Source organism: Borostomias antarcticus, assembly GCF_949987555.1.
Source record: "Borostomias antarcticus genome assembly, chromosome: 16".
NCBI lineage: Eukaryota > Metazoa > Chordata > Actinopteri > Stomiiformes > Stomiidae > Borostomias > Borostomias antarcticus.
Genome location: NC_140249.1, coordinates 8,351,618 through 8,369,340, shown reverse-complemented (window position 1 = coordinate 8,369,340; position 17,723 = coordinate 8,351,618). Strand labels below are relative to the sequence as shown.

The 17,723-nt window shown below is 46.0% G+C and overlaps 1 protein-coding gene across 1 annotated transcript in view; it reads left to right on the top strand.

Annotated features, from left to right (window-relative positions):
* The window catches only part of rock2a (rho-associated, coiled-coil containing protein kinase 2a), a gene marked incomplete at both ends in the record, with an annotated part of 50,943 nt that overhangs the window by 21,221 nt on the left and 11,999 nt on the right, over nt 1-17,723 (top strand). Inside the window, 15 exons of the mRNA XM_084451185.1 lie at nt 111-255; nt 490-628; nt 2,219-2,310; nt 2,546-2,705; nt 3,351-3,414; nt 5,900-5,988; nt 6,490-6,538; nt 7,012-7,147; nt 9,992-10,083; nt 10,551-10,797; nt 11,021-11,127; nt 11,607-11,766; nt 12,065-12,225; nt 12,390-12,574; nt 13,034-13,103. Of these exons, the coding sequence (XP_084307311.1) occupies nt 111-255; nt 490-628; nt 2,219-2,310; nt 2,546-2,705; nt 3,351-3,414; nt 5,900-5,988; nt 6,490-6,538; nt 7,012-7,147; nt 9,992-10,083; nt 10,551-10,797; nt 11,021-11,127; nt 11,607-11,766; nt 12,065-12,225; nt 12,390-12,574; nt 13,034-13,103 (1,896 nt within the window). The remainder of the gene's footprint in view (nt 1-110; nt 256-489; nt 629-2,218; nt 2,311-2,545; nt 2,706-3,350; nt 3,415-5,899; nt 5,989-6,489; nt 6,539-7,011; nt 7,148-9,991; nt 10,084-10,550; nt 10,798-11,020; nt 11,128-11,606; nt 11,767-12,064; nt 12,226-12,389; nt 12,575-13,033; nt 13,104-17,723) is intronic.

Below are 17,723 nucleotides of genomic sequence, written 5' to 3'. Positions count from 1 at the left end.
AATGTGGCAAAGTTTTATCCAGCTGGCTAGTTATCAGCTAAGTCCTCAGGCCTGAGGTTGTGCTTGCGTTGTTTCTTTGGTGCATATCTACTGGTGTGCCCCTGTTGCAGACGGGCATGGTTCACTGTGACACCGCCGTGGGCACGCCGGACTACATCTCCCCTGAGGTGCTGAAGTCTCAGGGTGGCGACGGATACTACGGCCGGGAGTGTGACTGGTGGTCTGTGGGAGTCTTCATCTTTGAGATGCTCGTTGGTGGGTTTACGTTAACTTTAACTTGATTTTCTTGCTACCAGATAGCAGCACCTGGTCAAACTTGGATGCAATGCTTATATTTCTCATTGCCCTACCTTTAATCATTTCGCACCAAAGCTGAGACCAAAGCCGGGATGTGCAAATCTAATCGCTTATTGTTTGCACATGATATAGCAGAGTTTTGATATTAGTGACACGTGTATGAATTTAAAACACTTTCTCACCTCCTGATAGGTGACACGCCCTTCTATGCTGACTCTCTTGTGGGAACATACAGCAAGATCATGGACCACAAGAACTCCCTCAACTTCCCAGATGATGTGGAGATCTCCAAAGATGCCAAAAATCTCATCTGTGCCTTCCTGACTGACAGGTATATGCAACTTATTCGCTATTTGAATCAAATGGAGCAGAACAGAATATATTTATATATTATTTCAATAGTTAATAACAGTTGATAAGAGAAACAAATGAACTGCCCTGCACCTGCTTTGCCGGGTATGATGTCACATAGTCTTGCGATGCCAGACTTTCGAGATCTCCGCCAAGGAAAGTCTGGAGACATACCAATCCAAAATCTGGGCTAGAATAAGTGCCTGCTACCAATGCTACCAATCAGAATCACTCCCTATCCTCCAATAGGATGAAAGACTCGCTTTACTGGAAATGAAGTCCTTCCGTGTATTTGCCAGTAGTGAAACAGCCTGGTCTGGAGTGGAACAAAATATTGGTTTCATCAACTAAGTGCTCAATCCACAAGATTGGCGCAATTAAGGATGTGCAGCAACATTGTTTAAAACTTTTAACCCAGGACAAGAAAGACGCAGGCTATTGGCTTGCTTATGTGGCTTAACAAATTCCTTACATTGGGTATTAGCCCAAGATCTGACAACAAAGTCCCATGCTGACGGTCATCTGTGCTTGTTTTGATTTTACAACTATTTACCCCAGGAAAAGCCAACAAATTCACCTCTGCAAACTAGCCAGCTAACATTACTGTCTTTAAAGCTGCTTATTGCTGGTGCTGCCAAGCGTAGCCATCTTTTGGCATAAGTGCTACTGTACATGGCTAGCTAACGTTAACTAGGTCAGTTGGATAGCACTAGGCTAGGGAATCCCTTTCTACAAATATTCATGCCTGTTATGAGTTTTTCAATTGGTCCCTCTTGATTGGTGCTAGTAGCCACACAAACTGCTTTGCTAATCACCTGTTGGCGGTTCAGCTAGTGCTAACCTAACCTAGCGGCTTATTCTAACAGCCTATTGTCTTGCCTATTCTAGCAGTGTTCCGTTCATAACAACACCGATTTGTGGAGGCAATTTGATGTTGTATGCCTTCACAGCTTGCCTGCACATGCACAATCACAGTAAGGTAAGAAAAAGATCAACGTTTCACTCAGTCCTGTGCTTCTTTCTAATCAAAATCAGAATTAGTTTATTGCCATGTAGTTTTTCAACATACTAGGAATTTGCTTCAGGCATGGTGCATATTCCTACAAGGCTATGTTGCAAAACTGGATGGCAATAAAATAATTCTGATTATAAAGAAGCACAGGACCAAGTGTAATGTTTCTTACCTTTCTCCGATCGCACATTTGCAGACAAGCCATGGAGGCATACAACACCAAATTTAACTAGGCTACACAACAGTGCTGTTCAACGTAAGACAAAGATCTCAGGTTAAAGATGGAAGTAAGCGCTCTCTTATTGGAGGCCTAGGCTAGGCATCACATCCCTGTCTGCTGGTTTGTTTTTTACTGTTTCCGCCCAATTGTAAGTCAGAAATCAGGAAGTCTGTCTTCAATCTCTAGAGCGCAGTGTTTGGAGAGTCTAGATGTCACATCCCAGAGTCAAACTTAGTTCTCCGGATCCTTTGAAAGATGTGAAACCATTTTTTTTTTTTAAATACTAAATATCCTGCTCAGTTCATTCCCTGATTGGTAGTTGTGTTTACTTTGTGGAGGGATGTGCGACTTGGCCGCCATGGAGTGGAGGAAATCAAGCGACATCCCTTCTTCAAGAATGACCAGTGGACTTTCAACACCATCAGAGACAGTTAGTACAATTTAAGTTGTCACTTCTGTGCTTTTCAGGCTTGTGGGGTAATTTTACTTGAGGCTTCTCTTAAAGCTTTTTTCCTTAGACAATGTTCATCCATCCCTCGATCCCTCTTTCAACCATTTTCTTTCTCTCTTTCTGTCCCTCTCTCTCTCTCTCTCTCTCTCTCTCTGAATTAGATTCAGTAATTCTTATTGGAAACAAATAATATGTGAATTTCTCTCCTCTTCAGCGGCTGCTCCTGTGGTCCCAGAGCTCAGTAGTGACATTGACACCAGTAATTTTGATGAGATCGAGGATGATAAGGGGGATGTAGAGACGTTCCCCACACCCAAGACTTTTGTGGGGAACCAGCTGCCCTTCGTCGGATTCACCTATTTCAAAGAGGACCAGTGAGGCTTCCTTTTTTCTCTACAGTATTACTGTCTTTCAGAACTGAGAAGAATGTGACTTATAGATATCTCACCCGGTGAAAGTGTGCTTGTATAGTTGGCTGTTTTGGAACATGTCCATTGTTCCATGGTAGTGGGTGGGATGAGTCAAGCTCAGTCTGGTCTCTTGCATTCTGAACCTGGACATATTTACAATTTATAACTTATACCCCATCAATACTTAGGGTGTGTTCACATCTACACATTTGATCCGTTTGGAATCGGACTATCAGACCAAAAAAGTTTGCTCCGCTTCGTTTGGAGAGGTGTGAACGCATATTCGAACTCGATCCCCGGATCAAACAACCGAACCATGGTCCGCCTAAAAAGCAAGGACTCGGTCCGCTTCAAAAGGGACCATGCTTCGGTTCGCTTTTGGTGTGAACGCCCATCGGACTATCCGTAGGACCAACTGCTGGGACGTGGATTGACCCATAGGCTCCTGCCAAGACAACGTTCATATAATTTCTGATAATTATTTGATTAATGGTAGACATCTGTATTGTAAATCACTTTCATGTGATAATAATTTTATAACAAGTTGAAGATTGAAGAGATTCAATAACAATATGTAGACATTCACAATTCACAACTCTATCTCTACAGGTTACTAAAAGCTTCAAATAATTCCACAGTTGCACGAGAGAACTCTACATCAATCAAGGGCGAGGTGGGTGCCTACAGTTCAACCAAAACATGCCACGCATATCATTGTACGTACATGGTACACATGCTATGTATACGTATATGACAAATAAACCACCTTGAATCAAAACTATAGAATGATTTGTTGAAGAATAGGAATCGTGATCCTTGGTGAGTGTAATTTGAATCTCGTGTCAGCTGGCGTGAAGAGTATTAAAAGAACTGAACAGAACAGTATTTCAAACAGACGGAAGACATGTACTAAACAGCACCTGAATGATTGGCTCCGCCCAGCGACCGCTGGCGGAGGGTATATTTTCAGTCGTTCGGTTGGTCACAGCATAGAATATGATTATACAAAAACTACCAGAGTGAAACTCGGTGGAGGGGTGTAGCATGGGCCAAGTTAGAACACATTCAATTTTGGTGTGGATCAGAATCACTGGGCAGATATACGAATTAAAAGAAAACATTTGCCATACTTTGACCGGCTACCGACTGCCTACATATAAATCATAAGCTACCTGCACATCTGGGCTGAGGTTTTGACCCTTGAGTGTCAGCTTTCACTAACTGTGTTCTTTTTAATTTGAGTGTGCACGCAAATGAAAAAAACAGTATTATCCGTCACATACTGTACCCCTCCCAGAGACATGGACACAGGACTAGTGCCCTTCTACCCCTCCCAGAGACATGGACACTGGGCTAGTGCCTTCTACCCCACCCAGAGGCATGGACAATGGGCTAGTGCCCCTCTACCCCTCCCAGAGGCATGGACACTGGGCTAGTGCCCCTCTACCCCTCCCAGAGGCATGGACACTGGGCTAGTGACCGTCCTTTTTACCCCTAGAGGAATGAACACTGGAAATAATTTCTGTATATATAGTTTTGTAACGTATGTCTTCTGTTATTGTCTGTAATGGCTGATTGAAAAAATTTCCCAAGCATGTTCAGTTGTGTTCTTACATGACCACCTGTCATAAACACCACTATCAGCTACCCCACCAAAAAGTTTAATCTTCAATGGTGCAAGTGTGCTATATTTATACTGAGAAGTGAGTTGAACCATTTCAACTCGATTACACCAACAAAATGCATTAATGGGCAGAGCCCTGTGCTCTCTGAGCACCCTTTCTAATATATATATCTCGGTTGCATCTCATTTAACACATTTCAAACAGGCTCACATTAGCTCTTAGCATAGAATAAGATTGATCCAGATGGTGTTTTTGCAGAAATCTCTTATCTTCTTAGTGAGGCTCAAACACATTCAGACCAGAGGCTAATCCAGAAAGCTAATCCTGGAAAATCTGCTACCCCATTGACTGAATCAGTTAAGACCTATTTGAACTAATCACCCAATAGTGTCCATTTGAATGAGTTGAGAACAAATGTACACATCAATAAGCAATATAGTTTATTATATACTTATAATATATATATAGGGTTGAAGCATGCATGGGTTCAGTGTGGTTGTAGGGTTGAAGCATGCATGGGTTCATAGTGTGGTTGTAGGGTTGAAGCATGCATGGGTTCATAGTGTGGTTGTAGGGTTGAAGCATGCTTGGGTTCATAGTGTGGTTGTAGGATTGAAGCATGCATTGGTTCAGAGTGTGGTTGTAGGATTGAAGCATGCATGGGTTCAGTGTGGTTGGAGGATTGAAGCATGCATGGGTTCAGAATGTGGTTCGAGGATTGAAGCATGCTGTGGTTGTAGTGTTGAAGCACACATGGGTTCAGAGTGGTTGTAGGATTGAAGCATGCTGTGGTTGTATGAACCTCTGTTCAAGAGTTAGTTTTGTTGCATTTTATTGAAGATCAAGACCTTTAGGCTATATTTTACAATTGGGGAGAGTGTGAATGCGTAGCACATTTTCCATCCATGTTGTGTGATATTTTTATTTGGATTATTATCTATAGGCCTACTATAGGCCCACAATAAAGATTATTATTATTATTATTATTATAAAATTAAATTCTGTAATGGCAGGTCGTGCAATTTAATGTCTTTAAATCATTTGGATGGATGTAGGTTATTTGGCCTGGAAAAATGGGATGTTGTCTGGCTGGCGCCAACTTGAGGTATGGGCCTACAGTATATACCGGCCTACATAAAAAAGACTACATTTTATCCTAATAAAATACCATAAAGAATAACTTATGCACAATAATTAATTACTAGTTAGTTACTAATGCTAAAGAATAATCAGCCTAATATGGAGGCCTGAAGAAAAAAAAAAGATGTCTGTCAGTGGACCAGGATGTTGTTCTGGTTGAAGACAGCCCTACTGATGTGAGCAGTGAAATAGACTAGTGGTGAAGCAATAGGATATAAAATGGGTCCATATTAATCAGGAGCAAATAGCATAGTGCCTATTCATTTCAATTGAAATGAGGCCTAATTGTTGCTGTAGGTCTAGTTTTGATTTGTTTTGTTGTCTTGCCATCATAGACCTCGATGTTTTAACACCTGAAAAGTCTTCATGAGCAATCTCTGTCCTCTTGCTCAGTCGGCAGCTTTGCAGAAGAAGCTTCATCAGCTAGAAGAGCATCTGAATACTGAGATGCAGTCTAAAGATGAGCTGGAGCACAAGTACAGGTGAGCATGTTTGAGCCGAGCCATGGCCCTGTTTTAAATCTCTACACATGCAGTCTTCCCTCCATTTCCTGGAAATGACTGATTTGACATGACGGGATAGTGAACAGCTGCATGGAGGACTGCAGGGTTTCACCTATCCAGTCATGTCAGATCACAGGACACCTCGAGGAAGGAAGGCAGGAAGCATGTTTAGAGTTTTCATGTTTAGAGTTTGCCCAGACTTGATACCCACATCCGGTTCCTCTGGGCTGAATGGGCCTCCTCAAGCCTTTCCCAGAGAGCCATGGTGCTGAACCAGCTCATTTCAACTATACATGAGTTAACCAGATATTAGTCCATTGGATAGCAGACCAGTCAACTAGTGCTTCTCTGCTGCGCGGTGACCTCATCCTGGAGAAGTGCACTTTAGGAGTCTTTAGGAGCAGGTCTGAGCATCACCGCGTTTCAGAGTCCAGCCTGACAAACACTGTTGAATACTGAAGGTTTTTCTCCTTCCTGCAGAACTGCCACCAGTCGTCTGGAGAAAATCTCCAAAGAACTTGATGAGGAGGTAAGAAGTCTGGAACAAGTTCATACAAGATTTGTGTTGCTGCTAAAATGCTCGTTTTGCATCCTTGGGGTAAAGATTGTGCAAAGCATAATCCTGCCTTCACGCTTCCCTGTGTCCTTAGCATTGTTTAGTCAAAAACACTCAGCAAGTGACCAAGGAAGGTTGTGCGCCGGTGATTGTGATGTGAAATGTGATTGTGATGTGAAATGTGATGTCAGGTGAGCAGCAGGAAGAGGGTGATGTGATGTGAAATGTGATGTCAGGTGTGATTGTGATGTGAAATGTGATGTCAGGTGTGATTGTGATGTGAAATGTGATGTCAGATGTGATCGTGATGTGAAATGTGGTGTCAGGTGTGATTGTGATGTGGAATGTGATGTCAGGTGTGATTGTGATATGAAATGTGATGCCAGGTGTGATTGTGATGTAAAATGTGATGTCAGGTGTGATTGTGATGTGGAATGTGATGTCAGGTGAGCAGCAGGAAGAGCCTGGAGTCCATCCTGAGACAGCTGGAGAGGGAGAAGGCTCTCCTACAGCACAAGAGTCTGGAGAGCCACAGGAAAGCAGAGAGCGAGGCGGACAGGAAACGCTGCCTAGAGAACGAGGGTTAGACTGTGCACACACACACAAACACACAGATACACACACACACACACACACACACACACACATACACACAGATACACACACACACATACACACAGATACACACACACACACACACACAGATACACACACACACACACACACACACAGATACACACATACACACTAGGGCTGTCCCTAACGACTATTTTTCTAACGATTAATCTAGCGATTATTTTTTCGATTAGTCGATTAATCTAACGACTAATTTAACGATTATTCTAACGATTATTTTTTTTACTGTTCGATTAATATATCACTTAATTTTAAATAAATGTCAAAAACTTCTCTTATTAACATTTCAGTATTTTATTCAATTATTCTTGTACAAATATATAAATTATGCTTCTGCACTGCAGGGCAATATTCCACAACAAAAAAAATCCTCTCTGTCTTACTGTCCAACATAAAATATAATATTATAAAATATAAAAGTTAACTTCAAATAAAAGGAAAAGTGCAAGTAATGCAGTAGGCAAGTTCAAGTCATTTTCAGGAGGAATACCAAAATAAATACCAACATAAAATCCTCTAATTAGTGCAATTCGAGTGCAATTCTAACCGGAATACCTTAACTATAACTCTCAGTAACAATAACGATCTCAGTAACAATATAACATGCTCCCCCTCTCTCTGCTCTCCCTCTCCCACGCTCCTCTCTCTCCCCCCCTCCTCTCTCCCCCCCTCCCCTTCTCTCTCTCCTCCTGCCTCCTCTACTCTCTCCTGCGCTCCTCTCTCCCCCTCCCCCTCACTCCTCTCTCCCCCTCTCTCCCCTTCTCTCTCTCCCCCTCCCCCGCGCACCTCTCTCCCACACTCCTCTCTCTCCCACGCTCCTCTCTCCCCCTCTCCCTCGTCTCCTCCCCTCTCCCCTTCTTTCTCCTCCTGCCTCCTCCTCTCTACTGCGCTCCTCTCTCCCCCTCCCCCTTCTCTCCTGCGCTCCTCTCTCCCCCTCCCCCTCTCGTGCGCTCCCCTCTCTCCCCCTCCTCTCTCTCGCCCTCCCCCCTTCGCTCTCTCCCCCCCTCTCTCCCTTCTCCCCCCTCCACCTTAGGCATTACTGTGGAGGAATGTGAGCATGTCCACATCTCTTTCTTTTTCTTTCTTCTCCATCAAATTTGTGAAGTGGTGCCTGGAGGGAAGTGTATACCCTGGGTGAAATGTGTTGATCATCTCACGGAAGCCTTGACCCTCCACAATAGCAACAGGTCTCATGTCCTTGACGATCATCTGTAAGATTCAGTTAGAAAGCTGAGCAGCCATCTGGGGTGTGCATGGAGTTGTGTTCTTTTTGTGGAAAAAGTCCTCCACACTGCTTTGCCTCCTGAAAATATTAAGCACATTAGTTAATTAAATAGCTAATGCTAATAGTGGCATATTTAAAAAATAAGACTAGTTTTAATGTTTTCTCAGGCGAGAAAGTAACCATGTAGATTCCCAATATGTGGTCAGTTTATCCAAATAACCTGTTTTAGGAGATTTTCGCACCGTTCTTCAAAAGCTCCGGTAGCTTCCCTGTTGCCTAGCAACATGTGCTTGTAAACAAAACGCTCTGCGCCCTACCTCGCTATGTTAAACACTGCCATGTTTAGCCAACTTGAATGCCAACATGGCCATTTAGAAGTCTGTCCATCACCACAACACATAGCTAGCTAGTAGCTACATGGCTAGCTAACGTTACTCTCGCTGCTATGTTATGCTATCCATTAGCTATCCATTTTTCACTCATACACGGCCGGAAAAGTGAACAGAAATACAACGCGGTGACTTACGGTGCTATCTTGCGGCTGTCTTCACAAAGAGCTCCGGGATGCTTTCGCTTCAAGTGCTCGTTCATTGCAGAGGTACTGCTGTGAGAAGCCAGTTTACAGAGCACCACATTGTTCGGTTTTTGTCTGAAGTACTCCCACACTTTGGACGATCGTGGGCGAGGTTTTTTAGCTGCCGGCTCTACTCCGGGGACCTCCATGTTTCCACTGGTCGCAGCCATGTTGTTTATTTGCGACGCATCGACGCACATTACGCAAGTCGACGTATTGACGTAGTCGATTACGTCGACTACGTCGACGCGTCGTCCCAGCCCTAATACACACATACACACATACACACGCACACATACAGATACACATACACACACACACACACACACACACACACACACACACACACACACACACAGATACACACAGATACACACAGATACACACACACACACACACATATATGCACACACACACACAGATACACACACACACACACACAAACACACACACAGATACACACACGTACACACACACACAGATACACACACAGATACGCACGCACACACACACACACACACACACACACACACACACACACACACACACACAAACTGTAAGCCTCCTCCAGTTATCCAGTGATTGACACCGGGTGTGATCTTGCTGGAGCAGAACCTCCCCATGGGAGCTTTGCAGCATAATAATCAGAATACTCAGCTGTGGAATTAACAGTCTCCTAAAATGCATCTCATGATTTCCCTAGAGTGATATTATTCTGTTCATGTAAACAATAGAAATGTGTGGCACAAGGCATCACTGGTATCTTAGACTTTGGTTTAGGTGTTTGCCCCTTTTCAAGGTATTCTGGGGCTTTTGAGAAGTTTGCAAATTGCTCTGCATCAGCAAGATCAGGCCGCAGTGCACAGAAGCAATGGCTATGATGGCTGTGTAGCCCATATGAACACGTTCAGAGCTTTCAAGACTAAATGTGTTCTGGGCTTTAACCATATAGGACTGTATTAGTCTGTTTACATGATCTCATGCTCTGCAGTCAACAGCCTTCGAGACCAGCTGGATGACATGAAGAGAAGAAACCACAACTCACACATCTCCAACGAGAAGAACATCCACTTACAGCGTCAGGTGTGTAAGGGCATACATGTGTCTCTGGTGTGTGTTTTTAGGGATCATTTGTGGGGGGGGGGGGGTTTACGAGAAAAGAAGAAACAAGCAGTGTGTGTGTGTGCGCGTGCGTGCGTGCGTGCGTGCGTGTGCTTGTGTGTGTGTGTATGTGTGTGTGTGTGTGTGTGTGTGTGTGTGTGTGTGTGTGTGTGTGTGTGTGTGTGTGTGTGTGTGTGTGTGTGTGTGTGCGCGCGTGCGCGCGCGTGTCCGTGGGTGTGTATCCGTGTGTGTGTGCGCGTGTGTGTGTATCGGTGTGTGTATCTGTGTGTGCATGTGTGTGTGTGGGTGTGTGTGTTTATCTGTGTGTGTGTGTGTACGCGTGTATCTGTGTGTGTGTACGCGTGTATCTGTGTGTGTGTGTGTGTGTATGTGTGCGTGTGTGCGTGCGTGCGTGTGTGCGTGCGTGTGTGCGTCTCTCCCGTCCTAAGCTGGAGGAGGCGGGCGCGCTGCTGCGCTCGGAGGCAGAGGGGGCGGCCAGGCTGAGGAAGGCCCAGACCGAGACCAGCAAGCAGCTGCAGGCGCTGGAGGCCCACGGCAGGGAGCTGCACGACAAGTGCTGCCTGCTGGAGCACAGCAAGCTCAGCCTGGAGAAGGACTGCATCAGCCTGCAGGCCGCGCTGGAGGCAGAGAGGCGCGAGCACAGCCAGGGCTCCGAGACCATCGCTGACCTGCAGGGTGAGGGGGAGAGGGGGGTGGGTGGGTGTGGGTGTGGGTGTGGGTGTGGGTGGGGGTGTGTGGGTGTGTGGGTGTACGCATGGAGGGTTTGGGTTGTGTGAGAGAAAAGGAAAGTGTGCTGCTTGTCTTGATGTTTGAGAGTGAAAGTTCAACTCTCTTTCTCTTCTCTCTCTCTCTGGTTGTTCTCTCTCTCTGGTTGTTCTCTCTCTCTGGTTGTTCTCAGGGCGTATCTCTGGGCTGGAGAACGAGGTTCGGCAGCTGAGACAGTCTCTGTCCAAAGCAGAGACGGAGAAGAGACAGCTGCAGGAGAAGCAAACGGATCTGGAAAAGGTAACGCAACAGAACGGATTCTGATCACATTCAGGTTCGGAGTTCAGCATTATAAGCCATGTTATTAGGTGATTTACCAGCTTATACAAATGGTGTTTTTGAGGGATTATGTCTGTCCACCTATGGATCCATTGAGTGTGTTAGCGGCGATGGGCTATATCTCGAGAGTGCACCGTAATTAAACTTTAATATCGGCCGTTGTATATGATCATAAATAACCTTAAAACATGGCTTATAATGCTAAATTCCGAACCTGTGCTTTAAATTTAAAATCATTTTTTTCTGCTTTCTCTTGATCATATATTATTCATCTTGTCCAAGATAAAGCTTTTATTTTGACAGATGTCTAGTTAAATACCTACAAATAGTCTGCAGTAAAATTTGGCCAGCTACAGTACAAACCCATTTATGCACTTAATTCTCCTTAGACCTGGACTTCTCTGTAGATCTGACCCTCCTGGCCCATCTCTGTTCTGCAGGAGAAGAGCAACAAGGAGATCGACATGACCTACAAGCTGAAGGTGTTGCAGCAGGGCTTGGAGCAGGAAGAGGCATCTCACAAGGCCACCAAAGCTCGGCTCGCTGACAAGAGCAAGATCACAGAGTCCATTGAGGGAGCCAAGTCAGAGGCCATGAAGGGTGAGGCAATGTTTACAACAGAAGGTTTGAGAGACACTGAACGTTATGAAACCTCAGGTAGAGGATTTGAGTTTGCAACTGGAGAGCTGGAGCAGAAGCCCTGTTCTTCTTCATGTTCTCTCTGTCCCGTTCTCTCCAGAGCTGGAGCAGAAGCCCTGTTCTTCATGTTCTCTCTGTCCCGTTCTCTCCAGAGCTGGAGCAGAAGCCCTGTTCTTCTTCATGTTCTCTCTGTCCCGTTCTCTCCAGAGCTGGAGCAGAAGCCCTGTTCTTCATTTTCTCTCTGTCCCGTTCTCTCCAGAGCTGGAGCAGAAGCTAGCGGAGGAGCGAACGGCGAGGCAGCGCGTGGAGAACCGCATGCTGGAGCTGGAGAAACACAGCAGCATGCTGGACTGCGACTACAAACAGTCCCTGCAGAAACTTGACGAGCTCCGCAGACACAAGGACAGGCTCACGGAGGAGGTGTGTGTGTGTGTGCGTGCGTGTGCGCGTGTGTGTGTGTGTGCGTCCGTGCGTGCGTCCGTGCGTGCGTGTGCACAATTTCAACCTCAACAAAATTAAATTGCTGCCCACTCTTCGTCCTCTCATCCCTCTCTCTCATCCCTCTCTCTCATCCCCTCCTCCAGGTGAAGAATCTCACTCTGAAGATGGAGCAGGAGACCCAGAAGCGCAGCCTGACCCAGAACGACCTGAAGGTCCAGAACCAACAGCTCAATGCGCTGCGCACCTCGGAGAAGCAGCTCAAACAAGAGGCCAACCACCTGCTGGAGATCAAACGCAGCCTGGAGAAGCAGAACCAGGAGCTTCGCAAGTCAGTCACCGTTAGGGATCACAACAGACTTCACACAGGATTGTGTTTGAGTAAAGGGTTAAAGGAATAGTTCACCTAAATAACTCCACTGAGGGAATGGAGATGAGTATTGGTGACTGGAAAATGGTCATTCAGTGAACTATCCCTTTAATTTCTGGGGCGGCTGTAGCTCAGTTGGTAGAGCGGGTCGTTCAATGATCGAAGGGTCAGCGGTTCGAATCTCAGCTCCGACTGTCCACATGTCGAAGTGTCCTTGAGCAAGACACCTAACCCCAAATTGCTCCCAATGAGCAGGTTAGCGCCTTGCATGTCAGCTACTGCCATTGGTGTGTGAGTGTGTGTGTGAATTGGTGAATGAGAGGCCATTGTAAAGCGCTTTGAGTGCCGCTAAGGTGGAAAAGCGCTATATAAGTGCAGTCCATTTACCATTTACCATTTAATTTCTGTTTCTGTCTGCAGAGAAAGGCAGGACTCAGACGGCCAAATGAAGGAACTACAAGACCAGCTAGAGGCTGAGCAGTATTTCTCGGTGCGTCTGTTTTAACTGTCCTATTTGGAGTGCTTGCTCCTGTTTAGAACCTGCTTTGGTTGAACGTTTCCTATTTCCCCTTCCATAGTTGAAATTTAGGTGTGTGGTTGGCATCTTTGCATCTCATGATTGCCACGCTTTCCAAAGCGTGTTTGTGTTGAGGAAGGTGGTGTGTTCTGTGCTAGTGTTGAGGAAGGTGGTGTGTTCTGCTGTGTTAGTGTTGAGGAAGGTTGTGTTCTGCTGTGTTAGTGTTGAGGAAGGTGGTGTGTTCTGCTGTGCTAATGTTGAGGAAGGTTGTGTGTTCTGTGCTTGTGTTGAGGAAGGTGGTGTGTTCTGCTGTGTTAGTGTTGAGGAAGGTGGTGTGTTCTGCTGTGCTTGTGTTGAGGAAGGTTGTGTGTTCTGTGCTAGTGTTGAGGAAGGTGGTGTGTTCTGTGCTAGTGTTGAGGAAGGTGGTGTGTTCTGCTGTGCTAGTGTTGAGGAAGGTGGTGTGTTCAGTGCTAGTGTTGAGGAAGGTGGTGTGTTCAGTGCTAGTGTTGAGGAAGGTCCTGTTTGTGTTGAGGAAGGTGGTTTGTTCTGCTGTGCTAGTGTTGAGGAAGGTCCTGTTTGTATTGAGGAAGGTTGTGTTCTGATGTGCTAGTGTTGAGGAAGGTGGTGTGTTCTGCTGTGTTAGCATTGAGGAAGGTGGTGTGTTCTGCTGTGTTAGCATTGAGGAAGGTCCTGTTAGTGTTGAGGAAGGTTGTGTTCTCCTGTGTTCGTGTTGAGGAAGGTTGTGTGTTCTGTGCTAGTGTTGAGGAAGGTGGTGTGTTCTGCTGTGTTAGTGTTGAGGAAGGTGGTGTGTTCTGCTGTGTTAGTGTTGAGGAAGGTGGTGTGTTATGTGCTTGTATTGAGGACGGTGGTGTGTTCTGCTGTGCTAGTGTTAAGGAAAGTTGTGTTCTGTGCTTGTGTTGAGGAAGGTGGTGTGTGCAGTGCTAGTGTTGATGAAGGTCCTGTTTGTGTTGAGGAAGGTGGTTTGTTCTGCTGTGCTAGTGTTGAGGAAGGTCCTGTTTGTGTTGAGGAAGATTGTGTTCTGCTGTGCTAGTATTGAGGATGGTGGTGTTCTGCTGTGTTAATGTTGAGGAAGGTGGTGTTCTGCTGTGTTAGTCTTGCGGAAGGTTGTGTTCTGCTGTGCTAGTATTGAGGAAGGTGGTGTTCTGCTGTGTTAATGTTGAGGAAGGTGGTGTTCTGCTGTGTAAGTGTTGAGGAAGGTGGAGTTACTGTTCTTGTGTTGAGGAAGATCCTGTTTGTGTTGAGGAAGGTGGTGTGTTCTTTGCTTGTGTTGAGGAAGGTGGTGTGTTCTGCTGTGCTTGTGTTGAGGAAGGGTGTGTTCTGTGCTAGTGTTGAGGAAGGTGGTGTGTTTTGTGCTGGTGTTGAGGAAGGGTGTGTTCTGTGCTTGTGTTGAGGAAGGTCCTGTTTGTGTTGAGGAAGGTGGTGTGTTCTCTGCTAGTGTTGAGGAAGGTTGTGTTCTGCTGTGCTAGTGTTGAGGAAGGTGGTGTGTTCTGCTGTGCTAATGTTGAGGAAGGTTGTGTGTTCTGTGCTTGTGTTGAGGAAGGTGGTGTGTTCTGCTGTGTTAGTGTTGAGGAAGGTGGTGTGTTCTGCTGTGCTTGTGTTGAGGAAGGTTGTGTGTTCTGTGCTAGTGTTGAGGAAGGTGGTGTGTTCTGTGCTAGTGTTGAGGAAGGTGGTGTGTTCTGCTGTGCTAGTGTTGAGGAAGGTGGTGTGTTCAGTGCTAGTGTTGAGGAAGGTGGTGTGTTCAGTGCTAGTGTTGAGGAAGGTCCTGTTTGTGTTGAGGAAGGTGGTTTGTTCTGCTGTGCTAGTGTTGAGGAAGGTCCTGTTTGTATTGAGGAAGGTTGTGTTCTGATGTGCTAGTGTTGAGGAAGGTGGTGTGTTCTGCTGTGTTAGCATTGAGGAAGGTGGTGTGTTCTGCTGTGTTAGCATTGAGGAAGGTCCTGTTAGTGTTGAGGAAGGTTGTGTTCTCCTGTGTTCGTGTTGAGGAAGGTTGTGTGTTCTGTGCTAGTGTTGAGGAAGGTGGTGTGTTCTGCTGTGTTAGTGTTGAGGAAGGTGGTGTGTTCTGCTGTGTTAGTGTTGAGGAAGGTGGTGTGTTATGTGCTTGTATTGAGGACGGTGGTGTGTTCTGCTGTGCTAGTGTTAAGGAAAGTTGTGTTCTGTGCTTGTGTTGAGGAAGGTGGTGTGTGCAGTGCTAGTGTTGATGAAGGTCCTGTTTGTGTTGAGGAAGGTGGTTTGTTCTGCTGTGCTAGTGTTGAGGAAGGTCCTGTTTGTGTTGAGGAAGATTGTGTTCTGCTGTGCTAGTATTGAGGATGGTGGTGTTCTGCTGTGTTAATGTTGAGGAAGGTGGTGTTCTGCTGTGTTAGTCTTGCGGAAGGTTGTGTTCTGCTGTGCTAGTATTGAGGAAGGTGGTGTTCTGCTGTGTTAATGTTGAGGAAGGTGGTGTTCTGCTGTGTAAGTGTTGAGGAAGGTGGAGTTACTGTTCTTGTGTTGAGGAAGATCCTGTTTGTGTTGAGGAAGGTGGTGTGTTCTTTGCTTGTGTTGAGGAAGGTGGTGTGTTCTGCTGTGCTTGTGTTGAGGAAGGGTGTGTTCTGTGCTAGTGTTGAGGAAGGTGGTGTGTTTTGTGCTGGTGTTGAGGAAGGGTGTGTTCTGTGCTTGTGTTGAGGAAGGTCCTGTTTGTGTTGAGGAAGGTGGTGTGTTCTCTGCTAGTGTTGAGGAAGGTTGTGTTCTGCTGTGCTAGTGTTGAGGAAGGTTGTGTTCTGCTGTGCTTGTGTTGAGGAAGGTTGTGTGCTGCTGTGCTTGTGTTGAGGAAGGTTGTGTTGTGTTAGTGTTGGAAAGGTGGTGTTCTGCTGTGTTAATGTTGAGGAAGGTGGTGTTCTGCTGTGTTAGTGTTGAGGAAGGTGGAGTTCTGCTGTTCTTGTGTTGAGGAAGATCCTGTTTGTGTTGAGGAAGGTGGTGTGTTCTTTGCTTGTGTTGAGGAAGGTGGTGTGTTCTGCTGTGCTTGTGTTGAGGAAGGGTGTGTTCTGTGCTAGTGTTGAGGAAGGTGGTGTGTTTTGTGCTGGTGTTGAGGAAGGGTGTGTTCTGTGCTTGTGTTGAGGAAGGTCCTGTTTGTATTGAGGAAGGTTGTGTTCTGATGTGTTAGTGTTGAGGAAGGTGGTGTGTTCTGCTGTGTTAGCATTGAGGAAGGTGGTGTGTTCTGCTGTGTTAGCATTGAGGAAGGTCCTGTTAGTGTTGAGGAAGGTTGTGTTCTCCTGTGTTCGTGTTGAGGAAGGTTGTGTGTTCTGTGCTAGTGTTGAGGAAGGTGGTGTGTTCTGCTGTGTTAGTGTTGAGGAAGGTGGTGTGTTCTGCTGTGTTAGTGTTGAGGAAGGTGGTGTGTTATGTGCTTGTATTGAGGACGGTGGTGTGTTCTGCTGTGCTAGTGTTAAGGAAAGTTGTGTTCTGTGCTTGTGTTGAGGAAGGTGGTGTGTGCAGTGCTAGTGTTGATGAAGGTCCTGTTTGTGTTGAGGAAGGTGGTTTGTTCTGCTGTGCTAGTGTTGAGGAAGGTCCTGTTTGTGTTGAGGAAGATTGTGTTCTGCTGTGCTAGTATTGAGGATGGTGGTGTTCTGCTGTGTTAATGTTGAGGAAGGTGGTGTTCTGCTGTGTTAGTGTTGCGGAAGGTTGTGTTCTGCTGTGCTAGTATTGAGGAAGGTGGTGTTCTGCTGTGTTAATGTTGAGGAAGGTGGTGTTCTGCTGTGCTAGTATTGAGGAAGGTGGTGTTCTGCTGTGCTTGTTTTGAGGAAGGTTGTGTGCTGCTGTGCTTGTGTTGAGGAAGGTTGTGTTGTGTTAGTGTTGGAAAGGTGGTGTTCTGCTGTGTTAATGTTGAGGAAGGTGGTGTTCTGCTGTGTAAGTGTTGAGGAAGGTGGAGTTACTGTTCTTGTGTTGAGGAAGATCCTGTTTGTGTTGAGGAAGGTGGTGTGTTCTGCTGTGCTTGTGTTGAGGAAGGGTGTGTTCTGTGCTAGTGTTGAGGAAGGTGGTGTGTTTTGTGCTGGTGTTGAGGAAGGGTGTGTTCTGTGCTTGTGTTGAGGAAGGTCCTGTTTGTGTTGAGGAAGGTGGTGTGTTCTCTGCTAGTGTTGAGGAAGGTTGTGTTCTGCTGTGCTAGTGTTGAGGATGGTTGTGTTCTGCTGTGCTAGTGTTGAGGAAGGTTGTGTTCTGCTGTGCTTGTGTTGAGGAAGGTTGTGTGCTGCTGTGCTTGTGTTGAGGAAGGTTGTGTTGTGTTAGTGTTGGAAAGGTGGTGTTCTGCTGTGTTAATGTTGAGGAAGGTGGTGTTCTGCTGTGCTTGTGTTGAGGAAGGGTGTGTTCTGTGCTAGTGTTGAGGAAGGTGGTGTGTTTTGTGCTGGTGTTGAGGAAGGGTGTGTTCTGTGCTTGTGTTGAGGAAGGTCCTGTTTGTGTTGAGGAAGGTGGTGTGTTCTCTGCTAGTGTTGAGGAAGGTTGTGTTCTGCTGTGCTAGTGTTGAGGAAGGTTGTGTTCTGCTGTGCTTGTGTTGAGGAAGGTTGTGTGTTCTGCTGTGCTTGTGTTGAGGATGGTTGTGTTCTGTGCTAGTGT